The sequence below is a fragment of the Buteo buteo genome, chromosome 8 (assembly GCF_964188355.1).
Source record: "Buteo buteo chromosome 8, bButBut1.hap1.1, whole genome shotgun sequence".
In the NCBI taxonomy this organism is placed as follows: Eukaryota; Metazoa; Chordata; class Aves; order Accipitriformes; family Accipitridae; genus Buteo; species Buteo buteo.
This window is the reverse complement of record NC_134178.1, coordinates 18,042,746-18,068,299: the sequence shown is the minus strand read 5'-3', so window position 1 is coordinate 18,068,299 and position 25,554 is coordinate 18,042,746. Positions and strand designations below refer to the sequence as shown.

The following is a 25,554-nucleotide window of genomic DNA, read 5'->3' as shown; positions in this document are numbered from 1 at the left end:
ACGGAGACAGGCTCTTTTCAGTGATGCCCAGTGACAGGCAATGGGCACAAGCTAGAGGCTCAGAAAACACTTTTTTACTATGAGGGTGACTGAGCACTGGCACAGGTTGCCCAGGGAGGTTGTTGGGAGTCTCCATCCCTGGAGATATTCAAAAGCCGTCTGGCCATGGTCCTGGGCAACCTGACGTAGGTGGCCCTGCTTGAGCAGGGGGGCTGGATCAGATGACCTCCAGAGGTGCCTTCCAACCTCAACCAGTCTGTGATTCTGTGAAGGGAAAGGGGAAAAGAAACAGTGTATTCCTGAGATAAACTTTGAAAGTGATTTCAAGAAGCTCCTACCTTGCACTGTGAAAAACCCACCTCCAAAAGGTTTCTAAAAAAGGTTGTGAATCTCCTCCAGTGCTGGCAGAACCAGTCTCTGCAGGTGTGGATCATCAGCTGTCCAAAGAAGGGAGAGGAAAATTAGGAACAGTAGGAAACTGTCTGACTACTGTGTCCTAGGCAATACCTCATAAGACATAAACTTAACAAAGAACCAAGTTATCAGGAAATGACACTGTATAATCAGTTCCATCAATTCTATAACAAGTTCCAGATTTGCAAGTACACTTTCCAATTCTCAACTTGCTGTTTTCAGCAACTTTCTTCCTCTGACAAGAGATGACGACTAGTTTGTGCATCATCTAACGCTCCGTTTTTGAGAAGAGACTCCACCACGGTCAGACCCAGTACAGAGAATCGCATGTATATTTCTCTCTTTTTTTGCATGTCGATGGTGATACCTCCTTCTGTGTCTTATCTGCACTGGGTTACCTTTTGCTGTGTGTAGCAGTTTTGGGCTCTTTGTGACTTTCACAGAACTAAGCTAGAGATAAAATCAAAAGTAGAGTTAAAATTGGCCTCATTTTCCTTTCAGTATGAGTTGAATTGTGCACTTAAACCGTGACTCATCATGGCTTGCAGTCACACCCAAGCACACGAGCTGACTGGCCAGGCGCTTGAGAACAGGCAGAAATCCAGATAGACACAGCAGATGGGTGAAGATTGGTTCCCTCCTCTTACTGGATCACTGCAGTGACAAACAAACTAGTAATCACTCTGGTTTCTCAATTGAGACTCCAATTTGGTAATGAGTCCCAGAAACAGAACAGCTTCTGTTGTGGGACATTTAACGTGCAGGTCTAAACAGAAGCAGGCACTGAATCAATTTTTCCTCTGTTATGACAAACGGGAAAATGTACAACCTCAGAAAAATAAATCCCCTTTTCAGAAAGCTGTAACAGTAGAGTTAGTATGTCAAACAGTCAGACGGTCTTCCTGGCAAGTCATTGTGTGATCAACACAGAAGTAGTAGGTTACAATAAGAACCTTATGCTGTGAAATTAAAACCCAGACGAGTATTTGAATGTATGGTATTCTTTCCTAATTTTGGTGTGCTTCCCAGTCTTACCCAGATCTTCAAATACATCATTCACTTTTGCAATCATCCTGTGTAGGAAAGGCAAGCTGGGTAATCATAAAGAACTTATTTAAGCAAAAGAGTAGCTTAATTAGGTACCTCTAAAAAACTATGTTATACCATGCTGCAAAAATTTCTATGTTGTCTCTTCTTTATTGCACTGTCAGACATCTCCAAAAGCAAATGCAATTTCATTGTTCACTATTTTGGTCCTGGTATATTTACAATAGCCTTCAGACAGGCTGTGTGCAAGTCCTTCAGAAGTTTTCTACCAAAACATTTTAAAATTAATCCTTCTTCAGCCATTAGACTCAAAAGGCAAATATGCTTACATATACTGGAATGACAATTCATTTCTATATTTTCTTTCGGAGTGCTTCAAATGTTTCTGAGTAATGCCAGAAAACCTAGCCTTTTGAATCATTTAACCAGTGTTTTTGTTGTTCATCTGTCTGTCTTGGTTGCGTCTGACCTCTGGGATGATTGTAATAGAAAAAATATTCAGCTTTTCTTTCCTTTCTTCACTATGACTCAACATCCTTGTCCTCTCAGGGGTATGACTACATTTCTTAGGGAATGGGTCCAAAGTTTCAATGTTTCAAATATTGCAGAGATTTATGAATGTGCATGTATGTGAGAGAGAAGCCACTTCTTTCCTCCTTCTGAGGGTCTCACCAACAAATACTTTTGTCATTTAAGAAAACTAAGGGTACCTCCTTCCATAGATATAATGAACGTTCCCGGGGTTTTCGTCTGGGGTGGGGTGGGGAGAGTTTACATTTTACTAGAAAAGCAACAAACCAGTACTCCAGATAGCCCTGATAATGTGGCATTAATGAGCAGACTCCTCAGTTGAAGCAGTTTAGAGTGAAAGCAAGAGAAGGGTCCTGAACCAGATACACATGGGAATAACGCACTACCAGCTCCTAGTCCTACTAAACTAAGGGTGTACAGAGGGGCCATCCCAAGTTGCTGATTCAGGAGACTGTCGATAGACTATATTATAAATTAAAGAAAACAGATGGGCTCTTCTTTCCCTAGTACCGCAAAGGCTATTTTCTGAAGAGATGACTTTCTTCCCCAGCATGACACTTTCACAGGGGACGGGCACGTGGAAGAGGTGGGGGCTGCTATGCATTTAGTTTGTGGTCCCGTGAATGTACACCCTCAGCCCCCCAAGCATGAGATGTTTCACCAGGTCTCCCTCCATCTTCCCCAAACCTTGGCCCTTCCATGAATCTGCTTGCAGATCTGCATCTGGCTGAAAGCTAAGCTTCTGCTGGTTTCAGGCTTAGCGGTTTTCTGCTGCAGGGAGCTAATTCATCCAAAGCCCACACAGCTGTGATCCCACAGCATGACTTGAGCCTGCAAACACTCATCAAGCCCCAGATGACATACACTGGCTTTCCCACATACACCGAGGTTTCCTCCCAGGCTTCAAAAGAGCCACTGTGCGATAATGCCTGGTCTGGACAGTCTGGCTGCAGTCATTTCACCCACCTCACCTCCTCAACACTTCTGGGCTTTTCCCAGATCCCTCAGATCAGGCATTGCTGTCTGACAAAATTACAGCCATTACCAGTTTTACTCCAGGTTTCCAGGAAAGCAAAGCCATTTTTCATTAATAAATCGTTTCCCTCTTTCAAGCTAAGCACCTAGATGGGGCTTTTTTAGCTGTCTTGCTGCAATTCTCATTCTTTGGTCTTTACATACACCTCCCTCAGCCTATCTAAGCGGACCTCTTATTTTCCCCAGCTAGACACCTTTAAATCTGTTTCCCACCTTTTTGCCATTATTTACACACGGTTTATAACTCCTTTCACAGAATCAAAAAAAAATTCTCATTCTTTTCAAGAAAAAAAAAAAAACATTTTTTCCCCATTGAAATATTACTGTTTAATTTAAGTTTGCTGTTTTAAAAAATATCAGGGAAAAAAAACCAGTTTTAACTGAGAAGCCAGTTTTCATTTTAAGAAGCTTTGATGAGTATTTGGACCAAATTAGCTTTAGATTTATGATAATCACTTTTATAACTGCACTTTAAAAGACAGTTTACTAGAATGGGATTTATTTCTACAAAAAAAGCATTTTTTCTCTTCTTTTATAAACAAGGAATTTAAAAATATTTTCCTGTGATTAACAGTATGCTTTCCCAGAATGAACAAAAGACTTTTGTAAGCAAGAAACCATGAAAAATAAGCATGTGTGTTCCTAAGAATTAGAACAGTACCACACACACACAGCAGAAGACAGTATGGAGATAAATTCTAGAGGAATGTATTTACAGACTTCAAAAAACATTTTAAAATAGGATTCAGATTTTCAGCTTGTACCTATTGACCTAGCCCTGAGGTTTCAGTCACTTAAATACATCACATACCATAGTAGGTCCTTGATAGCTCGATTTACAGTTGGAAAACGTTATCTAAGTGTAGATTAAAAAACAGCTTTTGTGTTTGCAAGTTCACAGGAGGGAGTGTAAACGGACTAGTCTTCTATATGATGCCTACAGAAGTAATATTTGATGTGGGTGTGTGTACAATGGGGTCTTCAGGCTCTGCCCCATGAAGCAGGGTGGCAGTTTCTACCAGGTGAGTCCTGAGACAGCTCGTGGAGTCAACAAGTGCAGGAGTACACCAGAACAGGCCATGAGCTCAATTATTTGTTCCAGAGAGACCAGACCAGTCGCAGTTGGGATCTTTTCCCACTCCATCTGCCATCACTGTACGTATGTCTTGATGATGTGCAACACAGCTGCTGTACATATGCATGGAAAATCTGCTGCTCCGGGGAAATGCTGGAATCGCTGCACATGCATGAACGTAATTTATTGCTTGCAACACTATGCCCAGTGCCTCCAGGAAAGCATCGGACCTACTCCACATATGCAGTACATTCAATCTATGCATGTAAGCCTGGCACATCCAGGACAAAAGCATATCTTTTACACCTGATTTGTACACTAATTGGGCGATCTGTACACTAATTGGGCTTACAATCAGAAATGCTGGATTCATTACATATGCCTAATCAGTCCGTTGCCCTGTAGGTAAGGGCCAAGACAGAAACCCTTTTCTGACACTGAGATAAGTGTCCTGCTCAGCTAGAAAAAAAGGACATTTCATGATGAAAGGAAGATGGACCTTTAGCACCTATTTTTCTCAATGACTCCACGACCCTTTTGCTCTCAAGGATTCTGATCCCAGCATCCTGCAGAAAGTAAGTGCGGAGGCACAGGTTCCACTAATGTGTAGTCCTCTGAGAGTTATGCCTCTAGCCTAACCCAGTTATCCATGTTCCTGCCACAGACAAAGGCATGAGACAGGCATCTCCAAAAGGAGTTTCATCACGCCTGTCTCAGACACCTACCATAGGAAGGGAGAAATTACCCCGTGGAGATGCCTATCTAGTTCCATTGACTGCACGGGAGCCTAGATAAGTAGCTTAGACTAGACTGCTAAATTTTAGATTGATAAAGATAGGTGAGATGAATCTCACCTTTAGCATTGGGATATGTTGCAATTTACCTCTGGAGAATTTATTAGCCAAGTTTCTATGGTATGAAAGCAGCTTCAGCATAGGAAGAGAAGGCAAGGGCAGGAAAGATGACACACAATATTAAAGATGGCCTAAATGTTCCTTATTTTAGGCTGTGCCCTGTAGTCAACACAACTCCAGAGATTAGACCACTTTCATCTCTCTGGGGCATTACCAGCACATAGCCTAGACAGAGCTCAGTGGAATCAAGCCACAAGCTAGTGCTGGCTGAGGCTGGTGCATCTAGTGTGCCAGAAGCAGTAGACGACACTAGCAAAGAGACAGCTATAGCCAGGCTTTGTAGGGAAACAGCATTTGATATAATGGGACTTAAAATCCCATCGTTGTCAATGTATCAGAAAAAAAATCTATTGCAAAAAAAAAGGGACATCTTTCTTTGTTTTCTTCTAATTATATTTGTTACCATGCTTGCTAATTCTGTGAGCACTTATAAACTCAGTTTTTATATTGTTTTATCTTTAAAACATTCATTACTCATCTGCAGGAAGACGTACTTCCTTGTTTTTCAGTTTAGCTCCCAGATCTCCTTTTTGCTGGTTTTACTTCTCCTTTTTAGGAAAAAAATGGACTAACTTTTTATTTTTCCTCTCTCTAGTTGCACCTAATTCCAATGAGGAAAGTACTTATTCAATTCTTCAGTCTGACTGTGAGTGAGAAGCAAGCTATTATGCCATCATTTCATTCCGTGTTGCGTGGAAAGTCAGCATTGCATCATCCCTAGGATCAAGAACAAGAGATGAAGATCCCTTCTTGGTGGGTGCGGTCCAAGATTTGGTAGCCAATCTTCAAGCCAAAGTAAGAGCTCCTTTTGTTTTTATTTCTTTCTTTCTGTTTTGATTTATTTCTTCTCTATTCTGTTCCCTTCTCTTCCCCACAAAAATCTTAAGACCAGAAAAACCCCTACCTTTTAGTCTACTGGTAGGTATTTTAAGTTTTCTGTTTATGCTTAAACATTGAGAACAACCTGTATCTCTGCAACTCAATTTTTACCACCTAAACAGCTGTCTCTTAAAGCTGCTTTCTTCACATCTGGGTCCTAGGGGATTGGGAATTACGAACATGCATAAGAGCATGAGAACTACAAGTCATAGAAAACATAAAGAGCAACTGTAGAAATTTAGATTCAGAATACATTATTATTAAGAACTGGTAATACCCAAATCTTAAGCAAAAAGGGACTATTTGAATATTATTATCAAATAGCTGTCCTTAAATTTATTCGCCAACAAATTGCTTATGTTATTTTGTAATTAAACTCCGATTGTACTGGGGAATATACTGACCAACTAATAACAAAAAATAATTAAATGCTGCCTTCTTAATGAGATGAAAGGCAGTTATCAAACAGTCAGGGAAGGAAAATCTGTATTAGCCTCTATCTAAACTGAAAACCTCAGAATTTTGCTCAATACTCCTCATATGAACGGCACAGAGAACCACACCCTCCCTCCACGATGTATGATTTTGCTGAATCCTGTGTGAGATTAAAAACACCTCAGATGTTCACGTTATATGATACAGTTGTATTTAGTAAACTGGGGCCACCAATAATTTCTTGCTTAATCAAAATACAGGAGTTGTACAAGCACAGGAATAACAGTGGTGTTACACATGAAGAGGACTGTCAGAGGGGTTATTTCAATTTATGAAGTACTGGATGTAACTTGTTTCTTTAGCAGAAATACATGCAAACAAATCTGTCAGAGAATTCCCAAAGAAAAGGGGAGAGTGGAGGCAACCCTTCTCCTAGAGAGGGATTCTTCTTACCGAAAAGGCATCACACCTCCTTCAGAGAATGCTCACAAGATTAGTGTGTAAAATGAACAAGCAAAGACCACAAGCGTATGCATTTTTAAATTAGTAACTGAATATCCAGATTTGCTCTTAATTCAGCAAACATGTTTGGATCTTCCACTCCTTGCCTGGTCCCACCCTTTACACTGCTGTTGTTCTTTATAGTCTTTCAGCACCTCTTTTATTTGATACGCTCTTCACTTCACTAGCTCCAGCGTGGCATATGTGCAACATTTTTGTCCTGGTTGTTAGCATGGATGATCATATGGTCATATAATCCTGCTTGCTGTAGGCCTTTCAGAGAAAGCATTGCTTGACTAATCTCATGTACAGCCAACACAGTAGATTGATGATCGATACTTTATTGATGTTGCTTTTATTTGTTTTATAAGATTGCCACTTACAAAAGACAACTGTTACTCAGCTGTATTAGCCCACAATAAAGACTCTTAAGAATCCAGGCACACGTAAAAGTAAAATGAAAGGTGTGTCATTTTGGAAGACAGCTACAGTTTATGTGCCAGGCCTACAGCAGGTGTAAGAAAAACACAGACTGACTTTCACCTGGTGCAAATCTATACAGGGTGTTAAGATCTATCATCTTGAATGTTGTCAATGGAGGAAAGACAGCTTTTATTTCTCAGACTTTTCCATCCGCATGCACAATTTTCAAAGTAAGTACTATGAATTCTCAGAGCCTGGAGCAACCGGGAACCCTTAAATAAACTGGAACTGCTACTTGGGGTATGATTGTACATCTGCTTTTACAGTGCTTCGGGTTGCTGGTTTTATTTTGGGTGCTAATGAAGATGTCTGATTAAAGAAATGGAGACAAAGAAATACTAACAAAATGCACTTTACAAAAACTGAGACTAAAGGACAGAGAAATGATCCAAGGAAAAGTGAAGCCTGCCTGTGAAATGCAGCCAGTCCCCACTTAAAAAAAAAAAAAAATCCCATTCAGAACCCTCTTTTCAGCTTGCAAAAAAGTTAATAAAGCAGCAGGGATTTCCTGTCTGTTACCAGATTTAATCTGGTACAATGACTTTTGAAGAAAGCTATTGAAAAGTTCCATTCTAGTTTGCTGTGAAAATGAAACTGTTTGGTTCACTGGGCAGGGGTGGAATCAGTTCTAGATCTGTCAGACCTCCTACCTGTGTAATTTCTAACAACTGGCTTGCTTACCACTGAAAGTAAATAAAAGAAGAATTTCATTAGCATTACCATTGTAATGGTAGTAACTCTGTAGAAAAGAGTATTAATACATGTAGGAGTAAACTAATATATAAAAGTATGTTTTTAAGAATGACACTCCATGCTTTTCAAAGATAAGCATTTTTCCCTATGGTTTCATCTGTTTCTGAATTGTGCAAGGTCAGGCATTACACCCAAACATGAGGGGAACTCCCTCCCCTTCAATACACACCCATCATTACTAAATATTACCAGTAAGATCTTTGCTCATGCCTTCCCCAAAAATTCTCAGGAAGGCTAAAATGAAGTTTAGAATGTCTACTGTAGAAACAGCTTGAGAAAGTTACGTGACACTTAAATACAGTGTAAAACAGATTGTGTATTTCTTGTCTGCTTTATTTTATGAGGCATAAATGCAATCTTATAATTCAAATGTAAACAAAATAGTTAAACTGTTAAAATGTCATAACAATGAAACACCCATTAGTATTCTTGGCAGTGCATCTTTTGCCATCATTAATGTTTTCTTCAGTAATGCAGCTTCTGGAAGGAGGTTGCCTTCAGTGGTGTCCTTGAATAAAGAGGTACATGGAATTTACCCCCCTCTGATCTGGCCAACAGAGAATTTTTTTGCTTTTAATATGCAAAAGGGGTGAGGTTTTTTCCATCTTTCAATCAGTTTCCCTTTGCATTGCCTTCAAGACGCTGCTGGGGAGAACAAGCTGACCTCTGGCTATTTTTAGCAGAAGGAAAGACCTTACTGCTACTCTAAGTTGCTTTGGAGGAGATGAATATCTACCAGAGCCTAGTAGAAGTACTGAAAATTCTCTGGTCCTGAACAGAGTAACACATAGCAGCACTTTCTAAGACATCTTGGCTATCTGAGACAGCATTTGTACACGTAGATGGTGTCACACAAAAATACTTGTCAGGACCTGAAAACAGTATGCAAGCTACATACATATAGCACTGGACATCCTAGTCTGCCTTTCAGTAGGCATAATAGCTCAACAGTAACACCACACCATTTTCAGCTCTAACACTGGTGTGACTGTTGCTAGCTGAAGGCTATCTCTTCACCACAACTGGCTCTGCAGTATTACTTGACATGTTATCGTCTCTTACACAGCACAGCACTGAGCTCAATAGCTGGTTGACAAATAAGACCTAGGCGAGGACAAGGTCTGTTAGCGGGACCCTTCCAGCAAATCACCCTCACATCAACGCAGCTCGAGCTTCCAGAAAGCATTCTGGACCACACGACATAAGCTCAGCAAGTCCGTAAGTTAGACCAGCAAGAACTCCCTCAGGGTGGTACCTTTACAAAACGTTAGTTTAACATTTCCTAGCACAGAAGCGTCACTAATCACGTTACGGGTCAAGCCTATTAATCGGTGGCACTTCCCAGCACAGGCCTCAGGCCGCATCTCCAAGAGTAAGAGCTTTACGCTAGTAAAACACATAAGGCCCGTACCACCCCACCACGACCCTCCCCCAGCCCTCCCGGATGACACATGAGGCGACGGCTGCGGGGCCGAGGCCGGCGCCGCGACCAGCCCTTCCCACCCGGCAACGGCTTCCCCTTGGCTGCATCTACGGCTTCCCGCCCGCGGACCTCCTTCCCCTCAGAGAGGCGGCGAACGGCCCGCCCAGCGCCCAAGCCAGCCGCCGCGACCATCACGGCTCTTCGAGCTGTTCCGGCGGGCGGGGAGGCCGCCGCCGGTGCCGATGGCGGTGCCGGTGCCGGAGGCGGGCGGCAGGGCCCTGCGCCGCGCCGGGGAACGGCTGCCGGCGGGGTGCCGGCGGCGGCGCGCATGCGCACTGCGCAGCGGCGTGGGCGGCTGCGCGTCGGCGGGGAGCGCCGCGTCCAATCAGCGGGCGGGGTGTGTGCGCGGGGGGGAGGGGGCGGGGGGCAGGGGCGGCGGGCGGGTAATGTTGTTGGGAGTCACCTGACCGCTGGCGCCGCAGTCGGGCCGCAGCCTGTGCCAGGAGCGGCCGAGCTCGGGGGAGCGGGACGAGCAGGGGGGGCGGGCGGGGACGGAGCTGCCCTCCGGCCGACTGGCCTGCGGCGGCAGGCATTGAGGTGAGCCGAGCCGAGCCGGAACCGGCCGCCGTTGGGAGCGGGCGGGCGCGCGCGTCCCTCCCTCCCTCCGTCCGGCGCCCGTCGGGCTGAAGGGGTGGCGGAGGTGGGGGGCGAGGGCAGCACCATTCGGGCGGCGGTGGGGGGGGTGGCGGAGGCTGAGGCGCGTTCGCAGGGGCGGTGTTAGTCAGCCGGTCTCCTCCTTCCCCCCCCCCACTGCGGCCGGCGTAGTGGCCCGTTCCGCCGCGGCGGCGGGGACAGGCGCTGTCGGCCCTCGGGCGAGGGCTGCGAGGGGTCCCGCGGGGGAGCTGCCGCGGTCGCGGGGGGCGGCCAGGCCGGCGCAGGGCGGTGGCGCCCTGCCGGCGCTGGGCACCGGGCGGCGGCCGGCTCCCCCGCCTCGCTGCCGTGCTTCAGGTATTCCCCCCCCCCCGCCCTTCCCCCGAGGCCTGCGCCCAGCGGCGCCGCGGGGCCGGGCAGTCAGTCGTTACTCAGCGTCTGCTCCCCGGTTTCCGCGGGTGCCCGTGTTCACGTGAACTCCGGTGACACAGGCGTGACTCTCCCACGCCGCGGTCCCTGGCCCTGTGCGAAAGGGGCAGCTCAGCCCTGCTGGAAATCCGGCGGTAACCCCGCTGCGCTGAGGTGGAACGTGCAACTGGTGCGTTCGGTGTTTGTTACCCTTCGTGGGAGCTGGGTAAGGTTTATTTTAGAGCGTAAACAACGAGATCCAGATCCTGTCTGTCTTGTTCTGTACAGTGAGATACTCGGCATGCTTTCGGGCATGCTGAAAATGTAGTAATTCTGAAAGAATCGTCACCTGCTCTTCTGTCAAACTGTGTTTACTTTCTTCATTTTAGTATGGCAATGTAACAGTACTCCCAGATTCGTATATAACTGGCCCCCCTAAATATTTGTTGAATTAAAAAAGGAAAAAGCAAACGTTCTAGCAGTAAAGGTAGAGTGAAGATAACTGTATGTACAGTTTCATCATGCGGTAACTTTTGACAGACACATTAATTTGAGGCACTTCAGGAAGGCACTTTCAGTGTGTGAAAAACATTTGACTGTAGTAATGGAATAATTGCAATCCAGGAACACTGTAAATTAAGGTTACATAGCAGTCTGAATACTCTTACTAGAGTCAGTTCTTTAATCTTAAATATTATGCCACACTGAAGAGAAAACAAAAGAGTATATTCCTGTCAAACATGGTTCAAAACCAAATTGAAGCAACTAAGATATTCGAAATCTAATTTCGTGGTTTATGAGTTTAATTTTAAAGGTGACTTAAATGGCATAATTACTCTTGGACGCCCTAACACATGTGAGTAAGTCTGAGTGTACGCTAGCAAGTAGTGAGGCCCAAAAGTGGCAGATTTGCAGGGAGGAACGGTTGTCGCTGAAAACAGAATATCCACGTTGTATGCTTTTAAGATGGGCTTCCTTCAAGCTAACTTTACTGAATCCCTTAGTATTCAGACTTCTTTAGATTACTTCCAGAGTAGATTTGCCAGTTTAATTCAGTCTAAAAAAGAACCTGCTCTTGTTGCCTGGGTCCATCTTGTGACATGAACAGAAGCACAGTGAGTGGGATGTTTGGGAAGTTTGCTTCGCTAGCGCACTCCTGATTCTAACCAAAATGCTAAAGTGGAGGTTTAACTTGCGTCTACTCTATTTTTCAGTGTTTTATACTCAAAAATGTGCAAGATCTTGGTGACCTAAATATTTGCTTTTAATAGGTTCTAAAGTCCTTATGCTAAGGATATTTTGAACAGTAATAGATTTCTGTTAATACAAGTATTGTCTAATATTAAAACCCATATCCTTTACCTGATCATTTGGATCAGCTGGCACTCCCATTGGGCATTGAATAGACATGGCTTTGCACATGAGTTGTACGAGTCCCAAAGAACTTTGCCCTATGGTTTACGGAAGCGTAGCTCAACAAGTCTCCTTGTCTTGTCATTTCCCCCCCCCCCCTTCCCAGTTTTATAAGATGAGAAGAGGTGTTCATGTAAATTCCTCATAGATTTCCTTTTAATCATAGACCTGTCTTTCTCCCTGCACTGGGTATGCTGGTGTGACAGGGAGGAGTGGTGGGTCAGTCAAAGGATTCATGTTTGTGTCTTGAGTGCTGGCATTTTAGTTGTCTCTTAGAATTCGACCACTGAAAGTTTCATGGGGGAGGTTTTAGGGGTAGAAAAAACCTGTGTGATATTTATAGCTTAAATCCTGTTTATATGCAATCCTTAGTTAAACCATAGGTAACATATTAGTTGATGCAGATGTGGGTAGGAACAAAACCATAAATGAGCAAAAAATAACTGCTGAAACAGTGATTAAGTTCTATGAATTCAGCCTAGTATGACCACAGTGGGGATAATGTATGATGACCCACCTGCAGCTTTCCTTGCCCCCTGCCTCCAGTTCAGAGGTTAGCAGTATGGAGAGGAAAAAAAAAAGTAATAGAAAAGCTCACTTTGCTGTAACAAATCATAGGCTGTATCACAAAAGTAATTCAATCTCCAGCAGTATGCTGTATTTTTCAGTTAAGGCCCTTTTCAGGGTGGAAGGAAGTTTTGTTCTTATTAAGTAATATGAAGGGAAACCTTAGTATTTTGTACAAATATGAGTTAGCAGGTCAGAGTAAGGCTCGACTAGCCAGTCAGCTACTGAAGCTTTAGAAAGGAGGGGGAAGTGCTCCATGAAGGGCAAATCAACTTTAGAAGCATTGATGAAATACAAATAAATTGAGTTTAATCATTAGACATACATTGGAGAGCGGAAGAAGTAGCCTAGGGCATCAGTCACTCAAAATACTTTTAAATGAGAGCCTGCATCTTAAAGAATATTCAGTTAATCTTCAGAATCATGTTGAGATAATTTGTTTGTGAATGATTTCATTTGAACTGTCAAGATAATGTTTGTAGGTGTTTGTTTAGATTCCAGTCTTGGCCCCATTGACTAATACTTTGATAAATAAATAGATAGTGTTTACTATCCCTGTTTACATTTCTTTTGAGATCAGTATTTTGTATGGTGCCTTCCCAAAAATACTTATTTACAGCTCAGCTCATAAGGCCATGTCTTTTAACATTGTATGTCAGATAGCAAATGGTCTACAGTTTCCTGATGGGAAAACTGAAACACAGCTTTATGTGATGTGGTAGAGGTCTTTACTAGAATTACCATTCAAAGTCTGGTCTTCTGCATCTTTGTTTCCTTATTATATAAATATTGCCAGTTCTGATGAACCTATGCTTTTCTGTTTTCATAGAAGTGTCTGAAGTTCTTTCAGATTTATGTCTAAAATATTCATAGAATTTTGTTTCAGTTTCACATACTGTAAAGAACAGTTGTGGAAACAAATCGGAGTTAAAAAGGTAATACCAGAGGCAAGATTATGAATATAATTTCCAGAAAGTATTTCCTTTGACTTGCCAATATATTTGCTTCCCTATTCTTTCAGGTTGTTTCTTGTGTCCTTTTAAGTTAGGGTAGGACATATTAGAACCACAGATGGTTAATCTAGTATTCATGATAAATATTTTGACATACATACTTGTGAATGGATTCTGACAGTCATTAAAACAAAATTCATGTGGTTTGTTTAACTGTGGCACGGGGAAGAATATGTAGCTATAAATGCAAAGGTATTTGTCCTTTAAGTAAAGGCAAGAGTTGACAGTAGATGTTAGGTGTGCATGCTTTATGTTATGCCAGTTTACCCCTTATCCTAAGTGAATATTTTGTTATCTAATCTAGTTCTTATTTTAAAAAAAAAAATCAAATCAGTTTCTACTAGTATTTTTGGGGGTGTAGTGTTTGTGGGGGGTTTTTTTGGTGTTTTGGTTTTGTGGACTTTTTTTAGGTGAACTATGCCTTTAGGAAGTCCGTGCATTGTTGTTATCTTCCCAGAGTAACTCTGTTTGAATACCAGCAGAATTGAAGGATTGGAAGTGATGGGATTTTGCTGCAAAGGAGTCTCTGAAACCCCTTCAGTCCTGTTTCATTTTTTAGCAGTGAAACAAACCAAATCCCACAACGTTATTTTTATCCCTGCTCCAAAAATTAAACAATTAGTGTTGTGTGAAATAATGGCAAACTGCAAAGTAGTAATATTTTTTTCTGGCTTTGATATGGACTGGGGGAAACTACTCAAACCTCTGCTCTGTGGAAAATTTCTATGATTACATGGTATCAATCCTTTGCTTTTTTCTTTGAAATCCTAGCTTCTGGAGTCCTGTGGCTACTATGAATCTCAGGTTCCATCCCCACCATCCCCACACCCCGAGTTCTCATATAGCTTGCAAATACTAAAAAAGTGAATATTCAGGCTTAAAACCTGGAAAACAAATTAAGACTCTCAGCGCAGACTTAAAACTTGCCAGACTTCCCGTGATTCTTTTTAATTCTCGCTTGTGACTTGACAAGAGTCCAAATGCTGTGGTAAGAATTATGTTGCAGAAATACAACCTAGTAATGTTTAAAAAGCTCATGTATGTAATTAAGCTGTGAGCAGTATCATCCAGGCATTTAGACTAGTAAATAATATAATTTACAATTTTAATTATGAATGTGCTAATCATCTGAAGATGAGACCTACCTTTTTTTTAGAGGAGAAAGCATTGCTCTTATGGAGCGAAGCTTGCTTTTTGCTTTTTTTAAATCACTTTTTTCTTTTAGAGTCTTCTTGAACTAAAGATGGAGAAGCAATAAACATGAACACTAAAATGCTTGTTCATTCCTTGTCAGCATAACATGAATCAGCAGCTATTAACTGCTGTAGGCATTCATCTGTAACGTAACTTTATTTCCTTAAAAGGAGAGGTAGCTGGGGGCAAGGACATAGATATAAAACTTTAGAAAAAAGCCTTTGCAGTGTATTTTGAATAAACTGTTTTGTATCCAGACTGTTTTGTTTTAGCAGTAGTAAATGACAGTTGTCCCTTTGTACTTTATGTCTGTGAATGACAGAATTTTTTTATAGGATAAAGTAAATGTCCACCCTAAGGAAACTGATGAAGATAAGTGACCTGCTGGAAGTTGCTCAGTAGATCAACGTAGGAGTCAGGAAGGGTACCCAGAGTTTGTTTTCTCCAGGCTATTTTTGGGGGGGTCTACAATGCCTTTTTTGCAACTGTTCAGGAATTTAAAGTGTTCTGAGAGTATAGATACGTTACAAGCATGGTGATAGCTGAGCAGACCTTTATTGTCTGCTAGGTGATAAATTAATCTTATTAGTTTTATCATGATGGTGATCACAACTGAAATTGCATCTGGATGTCCAAGTTCAACCAGCTCAGGTAGCAGTGACAGCAAAGGTGTCCCTCCTGCCTGGGTTCTGCAGCTACTGAAGGGGAGCTTCACTCTGTGCTTTCTCTTATTTAAAGAGTACTTGTACTTTGCCCATGTACAAGTGAGAGTTACTGTGATTACTACAGAGGATTGATACCCAGTATGGTATTAGCAGATGGTTGTTCACTAAGTAAGTAAAGACTAAGGAACAGGGTTTTGTTTACTTTTTTAGTAAATTGGGTAACTTTTGGGCTGGATCAATTACAGGAAATTTGTGGTTGCTGAAGGTCAGAAAACCCACCCCATATGTGTAGACTGAGTTGATTGTGACGGTAGAGCCACATAATTGATATCTGAGTCTGGGGATAAAAGATTTGCTCTTCTTTTTAGGAAACTGTGAAATGGATTTATTGACTGATGGAAAATAAGTAGGAGGCTGTTGGTCTTGAAAAGAAAGCACTGACTTGATAGGCTGTAACTCCTGTAGCTCAGGTATTTTTGTTTGGCTCTTGCTAGTACCATTGCTGTATTAGTAGAGCTTAAGACAGAAGAACCACAGGTCATTTTGTGCTGGTTTGTTGCCCTACTTGCTATTAAGTGTATTACAGGTGATGGCAACAAAGTACAGTCATGTGTTTTATTTGACAGTGAGTCTTTCACAGGCAATCATTACATTTGGATGCCAGACTTGATTGAATCCGAATGCCTGTAGATTCCCATTGTATCTTGGTGACCATTAGATACTGGATTTTCTTTTCCAGGTCCTTAGATTTGGCAAATCAGCTATGTGTTTCCTGAAAGTGCAAGCCTTCAAAGTAGTAAAGGCATGACCATTATTGATTTACATGGATTTCTGTGCTCTGATTTAGTATTTTTAAGGACACTTGAAACACTCAAACTCAGAATGTTCAAAAAGTGTTTTGGTAAACGTGTACACAAATCATAGGTGTATCATAATGTAAATAGAAGCAGAAATGACAGTGATTTGCACTCTCAAATCTGTATCTCAGTTTTAAGGGCCATTTTAGTATTATTTGGCTTAAAGAGTCTCAGAGCCTATGGAGCTCATTTTTGTGACTCATTCGTTCTTTCTAGTTGTGAATTTTCTTGTAATGCCACCAGCAGAGCTTTCCAGCGTCAGCTGGTCCAATGTTCAAAACAGTCTCTTTAGCTGTAAAGCATACCCCTTTGTGTGTTGAAATCTCACCCTTTTCATTTTTTGTGGTGTTTGAGTATAAACTAAAGGACACTGAATTTACTTCTGTGTTAGCCATCTTATTGTTGTTCTGTGGTAAAGTTCCTGGCAGCTGTCACAGGCAGACAGAGACACCTCCAACTGTTATTTTTGTCGTCTTTGTTCAGAAAGAATGATGCAAGTATGCAATAAACCAGCTATAAGTGTACAGAATTGGTGTTATCTAACTGTTTTTCTAAGTTACTGAAAAACTTAGTTGTAAACTATATGGCATTTTGGGGAATTTTCTAACATTGATGTAAAATGCAAGATACTCTGTTTAAATCTTCATTTAAAGCCTAAAGAAGTTCTTACTATTAATTCACTGCATTGAATAATAATGTTTTATTTATTTAGTCAGTTTGGTTGATTTTTATGATCCTGTATATTTGGCATTCATTATTAATAAAGTATTTTGGACAGAGCATTTGTGTTTTAGAGATCCTCTACAGAAAAGCTGGAATTCTTTGGTAGCTATTCAGTGGGCATCTCGATAAGTGGCAGTGATTTGGGATAATTGCTGCTGCTGTTAATATTTGCAGTGAGCTGATGGGTGGTACAGTTGCTTTATTGTTCTAAGGTTTTGAATGTTGTCTTAGCATCTGCATCTTATTGCTATTGCTTCTGGTTAGCCATATAACTTTCCCCTTTGAATGGGATTTATGTTTGTTATCAGTTTTTTGAAACCACAAAGGACTTCATCATTATGGCAAATTGTGAAATTTGGGCTCAATAACACTAAAAAAGGCAAATGCTCTTATTGAGTGTTCTATGTCAGTATACATATACTGTGTGTTTTGCTGCCCTTTGCATAACGGGGAAAATTACTCCTCAGCATTAAATACTTGAGAAAGTTGTACTGTGTCAGATCCTGACTTTTAGGACTGGTTTGCTAGGAAGACCTATTGTAAAAGGCATTTACTGGTTTTATTGTTATTATTTTAATATATATGTGTGTATATATTATATAAAAATTACTTATTACTTATATGTAAATACAGAAATAATGTATTATATATTATTCAAAACTATATATCTTCTTTGCGAAATGCAATACAAAACTCTTTCCAGGAATGCGTAATTGTCTGAATTTTCAGAGACATACTTAAACATCAAGAAGTTCTTTTGCTCTGTCATAAATGTATGGAGGTAAGCTGGTTTCTGTGCATGCTTTTATCAGCTTCAGTGACAACTTGATGCTTTATATCTTCCTTCACCTCTCGTATAACACTTTTCTTGACCACAGGATGTTGAGTGCAGACTTTACATGTTGCGGTGGTGCTGCTGAGCATGAAAGCTAATCTACCTTGTGCCAGATTTGTATGTGTGTGGATGAGAAATTCATCACACTATTACGAATTTTATCCTGGTAGTATGTTCCTACTCTTACGCTATCTATTCCAAGGTAATATTATCTATTGTCCTTCCATAACTCAGCAACAACAGTTCCTTATAGCTTTACCTGGTCTTAGTCATAATGATTATAATCTTCGGAATATATACTTTTTTTTTTAGAAAAGTATCAAATGGGGAGACTTCATGGTTTACCTAAAGGTCTGCACCAAGTGACTCTTTAAAACGGAGATTGTGGGGGAAAGAAGTAGACGATCATTTAACTACTTTTATTATTCAGTCAGCTAGGAGTTAGGGTGGTAGTTGCTACCAATTGCAAGCAACCAGATGAGCAAACCTGCAGTCTAATTTTAAAGTACCTTACACTTACTATACTTCGCAATTACCTCCCTGTTAATAATATAAGCTAATGAATAACTTCAAATGCATGAGAAGAATGAGCCTTGGATGAGATCTGTATTTGCCAATGAGTCTTGATAGGCATCTTGCTCTGATCTCTACACTGTGTACTTAAACAAATGTATATTCCTTTTTTAAATGTTGTTGCAGTGCTAATTTTCATTAAGATAATAAGTATTTTATATGTTCTTAGAAAATAAATATATACATCTAGTCAATTAAAAGTAGAGATGTCTAAATTTACTGAAGATATGGTAATTTTACAGGTAACTGTTAAGCATAGTTTTCCTATTGAATTGTATGCTAGTAGGGAGAAAAAACAAAAGGAGTAACTTCACTTTGATAAAGCAGAATAAAGTTTTATAGCCACTATTTAGGAGAAAATATTTTTACCCTTAGGCAAAACATTTTTTTATCTCGAAATCACTGTCCAATAAAGAATGGAAACTTCATAGTAGCATGCTTGTTTGTTTTCAGAGTAGAACTTGATTCATTCAGCTGCAAATGTTCCTCTGTGTAGTTTTTATAGTAGCTTGTGTGTTTATATACATTCTCTCTTTTTTTTTTTTCTTCTCAAGACTATGAGGTTATTGGGTGTGCAGAGTTTCAGGTGAGAGGAATTTGAGGAATGCTCTTGTACTGACAGTACGAGTTTTCTTCCACTAACTGAGGATTTGTAGTTAGTGAGCTTTCATGTTGTTCCTTCTTTAATCCTTTCAACTTGCATTGTAAGGACTATTTTAAGTTTTGGAAGATCTTTTTGGACTCTCCTTATTTTTGATAACTGCTGTATCAAATATCTTAATATTCTCACATGTTTTTGTTTCTTAGTATCTTTTGCATTCAGTCACACGGTTGGTTGTTGACACTGAATTAGTGAACAGTGATTTAAATATACAGTCATCTGCTGATTTTTGGAATACTTTTACAAGTTATCTGTGCCTGCTTTTAGTTTTCCTTACTTAAATGTTAATTTTGAAATAAAAATAGCATGGTAGAATAGGAGTTTTAGTCTGGTTTCCAAGGAAATAATTTGTGTTATTGTTCATAGTGTCCATTTTCCTTCTTTTCAGTAACTTGTTGTTGCTTTCATTTGAATTGTCTGAGAGGGGAGAAAAAAAAATCTGATAGACTATATTTGTAGAAAATTAAATTATGTGAAATGGACACCTGCACTGGGAGGAAGAAAGCAAGCCTAGAAAGGCCTGTCCTTGTAGGACAGTTACAGCATGAGCTTGTAAATTATAAAGCTTCTGTAAAAAGCACCATTGAATTGTTTTCTCAACTTCACACCTCTTCCCTATTTGTCCATCCATAAGCAGAATTAATTTTGACAATTTTTGAGTGCTGCAGGAGAATAGTTAAAGTAGAAGAAAAACAGTTTACGGAAGAGATGTACTTTTTCTTTTTGGTACAACAGTAGGTCTTGTTATTGTGGATATGTAAATTACAAATTTACTTATGGACAAATGTATTTTGTACTCACATACCGCTGTGGAAAATCTAGTTGGCTGTCATGACAAATACTGTCATAAATGTGGTGCCATGCCTTTATTACACAACTGGAAAACAGAATTAAGACATTCACAAGTTTGACCTCTGTTAGTACTTCTCGAAAGTGTTACAGCTTTTTACAGTGGTTACATTTTGCCTTTCCTGTTTGATGCTTTTTGTTTTCACAGAATTTTCAGCCTTCTGTTTCTTTTCCTTTTGATTTCTCTCTTTATCCTGTATGACAATAGTGAGATTTTACAAAGAAGACTGAGATAAATTTAATGTTTGAGTGTGGTGGTTGGTTGGTTTGTTTGGTTGGTTGGTTTTTTTAAAGGTTCTTTTAAATTTCGAAATGCCTAATGAAATGCTGCATTTTATATTTTGGATACCTCAAAAAAGCCTGCATCCTGCTTAAAAATACTGGGGATATAACTTGGCTGATGAAATCTTCACATTATTCTGACAGAATGTTTTACTTTCTAAAGTGTTAAATTGAGTTATGCTTAAATTAAATATTTTCACTTCTCAAGAAACAGAAGGTAGTGTTTCAGTGTTGAAATCTGATTTTTTTTTTTTTGTTTTTTTGGCAGCAGCAACGTTGGAAGCTTACTATCAGTGCTTCAAGTAGGCTGCACGCTGTCTTGAAAGCATGTTGTGTGCCTTGTGGGGATCAATTGAAAAGGAGGGTTGACTGTCCTCTGGTTATCTATATATATATATGAACAAACTACTGTTCCTTTTAGCCTTCCATGCTATGAAAATGTAATGGGCTGAATTGGATATTGGAACTGATTATTTTGTAAGGGAAAACCGAAGAGCAGCTTACGTGATACGTGGGTTGTCAGTCTGAAGGTTGGGAGAACTTTGGACTTCAAAAGAAGAAAGAAAAAAGAACCTTTAAAGACCTGTCTGTAACTATAGCCTCCCTCATGAGTTTTGCCTAGGTGTTCACCCCAAAATATGTAATCTTTAATACTTGCCTGTGTTCCCCACCACTGTGGATTTAGTTTTCCATTTTGTCCTCCGTTCCATTTTGATGATTTTTTTTTTTTCTTAAACCTTCTGGTAACAAATACAGAGTCATACTTTGTTAAACTGTGCGTGCTGTAATATCTGAGGAATATGATAAGTTAAGGATATAGAGCAAACAGGAATACATGATTAATATTGCACTGCTTACTTCTCATAAGCTATTACAAGAATAGAATTTCATGAATAGCTGTTTCACAGGGAATTATTTCATAATTTCCATTTAAACTGATTGCAAGTGAAATATTTCCTAAGTAAACAAATATCTGTAGTCTTGCCACTAGGTGTATGAAAATGTTTAAACTCGTTTTTTGCTTCCAGAAATAAGCCCTTTAGAGTTAGCAGTTCATGGTATAGCTATTGCTTACTGGGGAAAACTCTGATTTGTGTAACTTTTTTTTTTTCTTCAGAACTTTTATTTTCACACAACAAAATCTTGTATACTTAAGCAAATGCCCCCAAACAGACTTACAATTTGGCAAAGACAAAGAAAGCAATCTGTATGTTTTGTTGGTAAAGTTGACTGTGAAGTTGCGTGTACAGGGTTCCATGAGGGAGTGGGAAGGGCAGATAACGCTGATGCTCTGCGCTTCACCGAAGTCCAGACTGGTACTGTGCCACTACTGCCACTGGAAATGTGGATCTTTCTTCTGTCTTTCTGTTGAAAAGAACACTAAAAATGCCTGTATGCCATGAAAATAACTTGAGTAGCGAGCACCCAGGAGTATAGCTGGCAGGGTGGCTGTGTCCCGTCCCCGTCCCCCCACCCCCCCCACCGTGTTTAAAAATGGCCATGCTCTCCTCCCTCCCTGTGTTGTGAAAGTTTCCCATATTTGAAAACTGAAGATTTGCATTGGCTACGGTTTTATTGTTGTTGGGAGCTGGCATATCATAACAACCTGTGTTGAGCAATATAATGATTGGGTAGTCCTGTGTCAGCTGAAGTGAATCCCAGCAACTGTGTTCAGTTACAGTAACTCTTGGGTAGAATAGTCCAGTGTAATCTAAATGCTTGGTTTGTTAAGGTAACACTTTCCATAGTAATATCATATTTTCCTTGCAGGACAGTTCCAAATCTGATTATGTGGTTTCTTGATGGAGCTTCAGATGTGAGGATGCTTCTTACTAGGCTTTTATTTTTCCTAAACTGAAAGAAAGGCTTAATCCAAAGAAGATAAGAATTTAGAAATACAGTGTAAAGATCAGAGTTGGAAACACTCTTAAACTTTGCACTGTCTGGGAGAGCTGACTTCTCCCTAGCACCTTTTTTTTTTTTTTTTTCCCAAATACTAGGAGTTCAGGAATAGCTTCAGGACAGTTATACATGAGCTTATTTCAAGGCTTTAGATATCATATAACTTCTACTGTTGTTTACTATCCAATAAATACTGTTATTTCAGAACTTAGATGCTCTGTCACAAAAGTGATTCCATTGTCAGGTGACCTGAATTAGTGATCTATTAGGAAAGCAAACTACCAAGCATGACAAGTCAAATAGTGATGGGGGGGGGGGGGGAAGGCTGCATTAGAGAATTAAGGCAGGTGGAAAATAGGAAAACTAATCTGCTTTAAAAACAAAAAAACCCACCAACCTACTAGAGAGAAAATGAGAGTGTTTTACCAATGCCTGATGAGTTTAGCAGGCAAACTACTTTTGAAAGAAGATAAAACGCAAATATTTTTGTACTGGGTGAATCAGTAAACGGAAGTAGCTTACATAGTATTTTGGTGAATTTTGGCTTAATGCATCTGTTTATCTCTATGTTTTCATGGTGTTGGAGTCAGAATATACTGGTAACTGAAAATGAAAGCTTAAATAATTTTTAGGTGTTACAATAGTTATGACTCTTAATCACTTGCTGAGGAAAAATCTGTTCTTTATCACTGAAGTCACATGAAAAATTGTTCCCTTTTTTGGCCTATGAGACTACTAAAGCAGGATTTTAAGATGTGCATATTAAGGTTTGGGTACTTTAAATGCTCATAAGCATGTATTTATGTATTAACATGTATGAAATATTGAGTCTTAATCTTAGTCTTAAAAAGAATTAGAATGGGTAATGCATGTTTAACAATTTGCTTACGTTTTAGTATCAGTAGGTTCCTGTTGGATATGACTTTCGTGTGTACAACTTGTTTTTTCTTCTTCCAGATTTGAAGAACAGAAGCATGCTTTCCACTGAGACTTACACTACCATTTGTGATACAGAATGTCTCTAAGTGAGAAGAATAGTGTGGTTTTTGCATATGAATCTTCAGTACACAGTACCAATGTACTTCTCAGTCTTGACGATCAGAGGAAGCAAGATATTCTTTGTGATGTTACTATTTTAGTAGAAGATCAGCGATTTCGGGCTCACAAAGCTGTGCTTGCAGCTTGCAGCAGTTACTTCCTTTCAAGAATTGTGGGCCAGGTGGATGCTGATCTTATCATCACTTTACCGGAAGAGGTGAGTGTCACTCCCTTCTGTATTTTACCTGCCAGTGCTTCTAATCTGTTTTGTTCAATTCTGTTTTACAATAGGCTGGTGCTTAACTGAGAAGTTAAGGTAAGGGTTTTAAGAACTGACCGGAAAGAATTTCTAAGTTGTAAAGCTGCCATTGGTTGAGGTGAAGGCTAGACATATCAGAGTGTATATTATAGACTGAAGGTGAGTGAATGCTGTCTTGGGAAATGTATAGGGGAGATCCTTTCAATTAAGTATATATTACTTTTAAAATTGTGCACCTATTTCAAAGCATGTAAGTTTGTCAAAAAACAGGCCTAAAATGGTAAAGAGGTATTGCAGAACTAGCCCTCCTATATGAAAAGAGAATACTTTTGGAGTAATAAACAAATTAAAGCTTAAAATGGTAATACCTTTAAATCACTATCATTAAGATTTGGTTTTGTATGTTTGAGTAATACAACTGTGCTTACATTCCTTGCTTGCTGCTTACTGTTGTTAACAATTTTCTTCTGCTCAGTTCCCCTTCCTTTTTACACACTGATCATTAGCAGCCTGATTTTCTTTTCTACTGTGTTTTATTACTTTTAAAACTGAGAAAATGTATTGCAATTGCTTGCTTTCTTTTTTTACCCCTAAAATACATATTCTTAAATCATACTGAATTTCAAGGCATTCAGTGGGAATAAGAGAGAACCTGATATCTGTAGGAAAGAAAATTGATTATTATGTATCTGGAGCATCCAAGACATTTAAAGATTCCAGTTGGTATTTAGTTCAGTTATAAGAGGCATGAGACAACCAAGTGACTGGATTTTTATATGCAATGCTGTACTTGTAGATGAAAAGTGAAGAGCCTCAAAGTGCTCTGATTGTGCCCAATGGTAGCAGTAATCTGAAGAGTTGGTTCTTAAATAATCAATGGCTTTTGGGGAGGTAATTTATGGTAATTAGCTTTGGGGCTGGGAAATAACATGCAAATTGTTGGCAACTCAATTAGAATCATTAAAGTTGGAGGAAAGGTGCGCATAAATGAGTATTTATGGTGACATTGGAGATTACATTATAAACTTGTTCATGTACAAGAATGAGTTGGGTGTTAATGCAGAAATGATGTATTGAGAAAGGTAGCTACTGTACTCAGGTACAGGCTCACTGGCTTTGTAACATACTGAGATAAGCACGAGGATTCTCTGTTAACAGAATCTTTCTGATTTTATAGAAAACAGAAAACTAAAAGGGGTCAAGTGGTCTCTTTGAAGAGCTTCAGTGGTCTTTGCTATTCTCTGTTGCGTAATGAATTTCTTAAAAATGTTACAGCATAATACCACTGTCACTTTTACTCAACCTTCTTACTGTGTCCGTGTGTTCGTTTCTTACTATACTTTTTTTCCTAGTGGCTTGGTATGTTGATAGCCTGAACATGTCTCAGATTAAACAAAAAGTAATGGTGGGAGCTGATGTGGAAGGGAAGTAGGATGCTGGGGTACACAAAGGCATGACTTGGAGTAAAAGAGGGAAATTAGTGGTGTGTAAAACTTCTGATGTTTATGAGAGAATTTTGCTTTGGGATAATGTTAAAAATAGGATATTGAAAGAATAAGAAATGTACATCAAAGTTGGAGAGGGGGAAAAATAATTGCTGGTGCAAAGCAAGTGTTCAATGAACACTTGAAATAAACCTGAGTTAGAAGGAACCAGAGTTTGTAAAGAAAATGGAGGAATATAATAATCCTGATATTTACTAGATCATAGACTTAAGAGGACTCTTATTGTGATTTAGTATTACTGATGTAAGAACTGAACCAACTGAAGCAACAAGCAAAAATACTAACAGTGAATCTCATCTTTTAATCATTTGATGTGATCACTTGGTAAAAGCATTTTAAGACTCAGCAACTTGAGCTTCTCTTCTGGAAACTGCTAAATATTTTGAAATGCGTCAGTTTATGAAGCTGCATGTTTAAGAGTGCGGCAAACACTGATCACATTGTTTGATGTGATTTTTTTTTCATTAACCTTTTTAATCATCCAAAGTATTTGAAGTTTAAAATGAAAGACACCAGTCCACAATCTGAGATACCAAAATACTTTTGGAATTAAAGTACTTCATATATATTATATTGTAGAGACTAACTACTGACATCTTGGTGTAGGTTCTGTGTTGTTTTTCCACCAATGTTTGTACTCAATGAGGTAGACTTCCAGCACAAATACAA

General features: G+C 39.7%; 1 protein-coding gene across 5 annotated transcripts in view; it reads left to right on the top strand.

Annotated features, from left to right (window-relative positions):
• The first annotated feature begins 9,954 nt into the window (after positions 1 to 9,954).
• The window catches only part of BACH1 (BTB domain and CNC homolog 1), a 30,983-nt gene continuing 15,383 nt past the window's right edge, over positions 9,955 to 25,554 (top strand). For 3 of the 5 annotated variants that reach the window (XM_075033845.1, XM_075033849.1, XM_075033848.1), the window contains exons 1-2: positions 9,955 to 10,087; positions 23,041 to 23,338. In XM_075033845.1, coding sequence (XP_074889946.1) covers positions 23,099 to 23,338 — 240 coding nt within the window. In that variant the 5' untranslated portion in view covers positions 9,955 to 10,087; positions 23,041 to 23,098. Of the gene's footprint in view, positions 10,088 to 10,567; positions 10,776 to 17,859; positions 18,019 to 23,040; positions 23,339 to 25,554 lie in introns of those variants that run through there. The other 2 variants (XM_075033846.1, XM_075033847.1) reach the window with 2 other exon arrangements.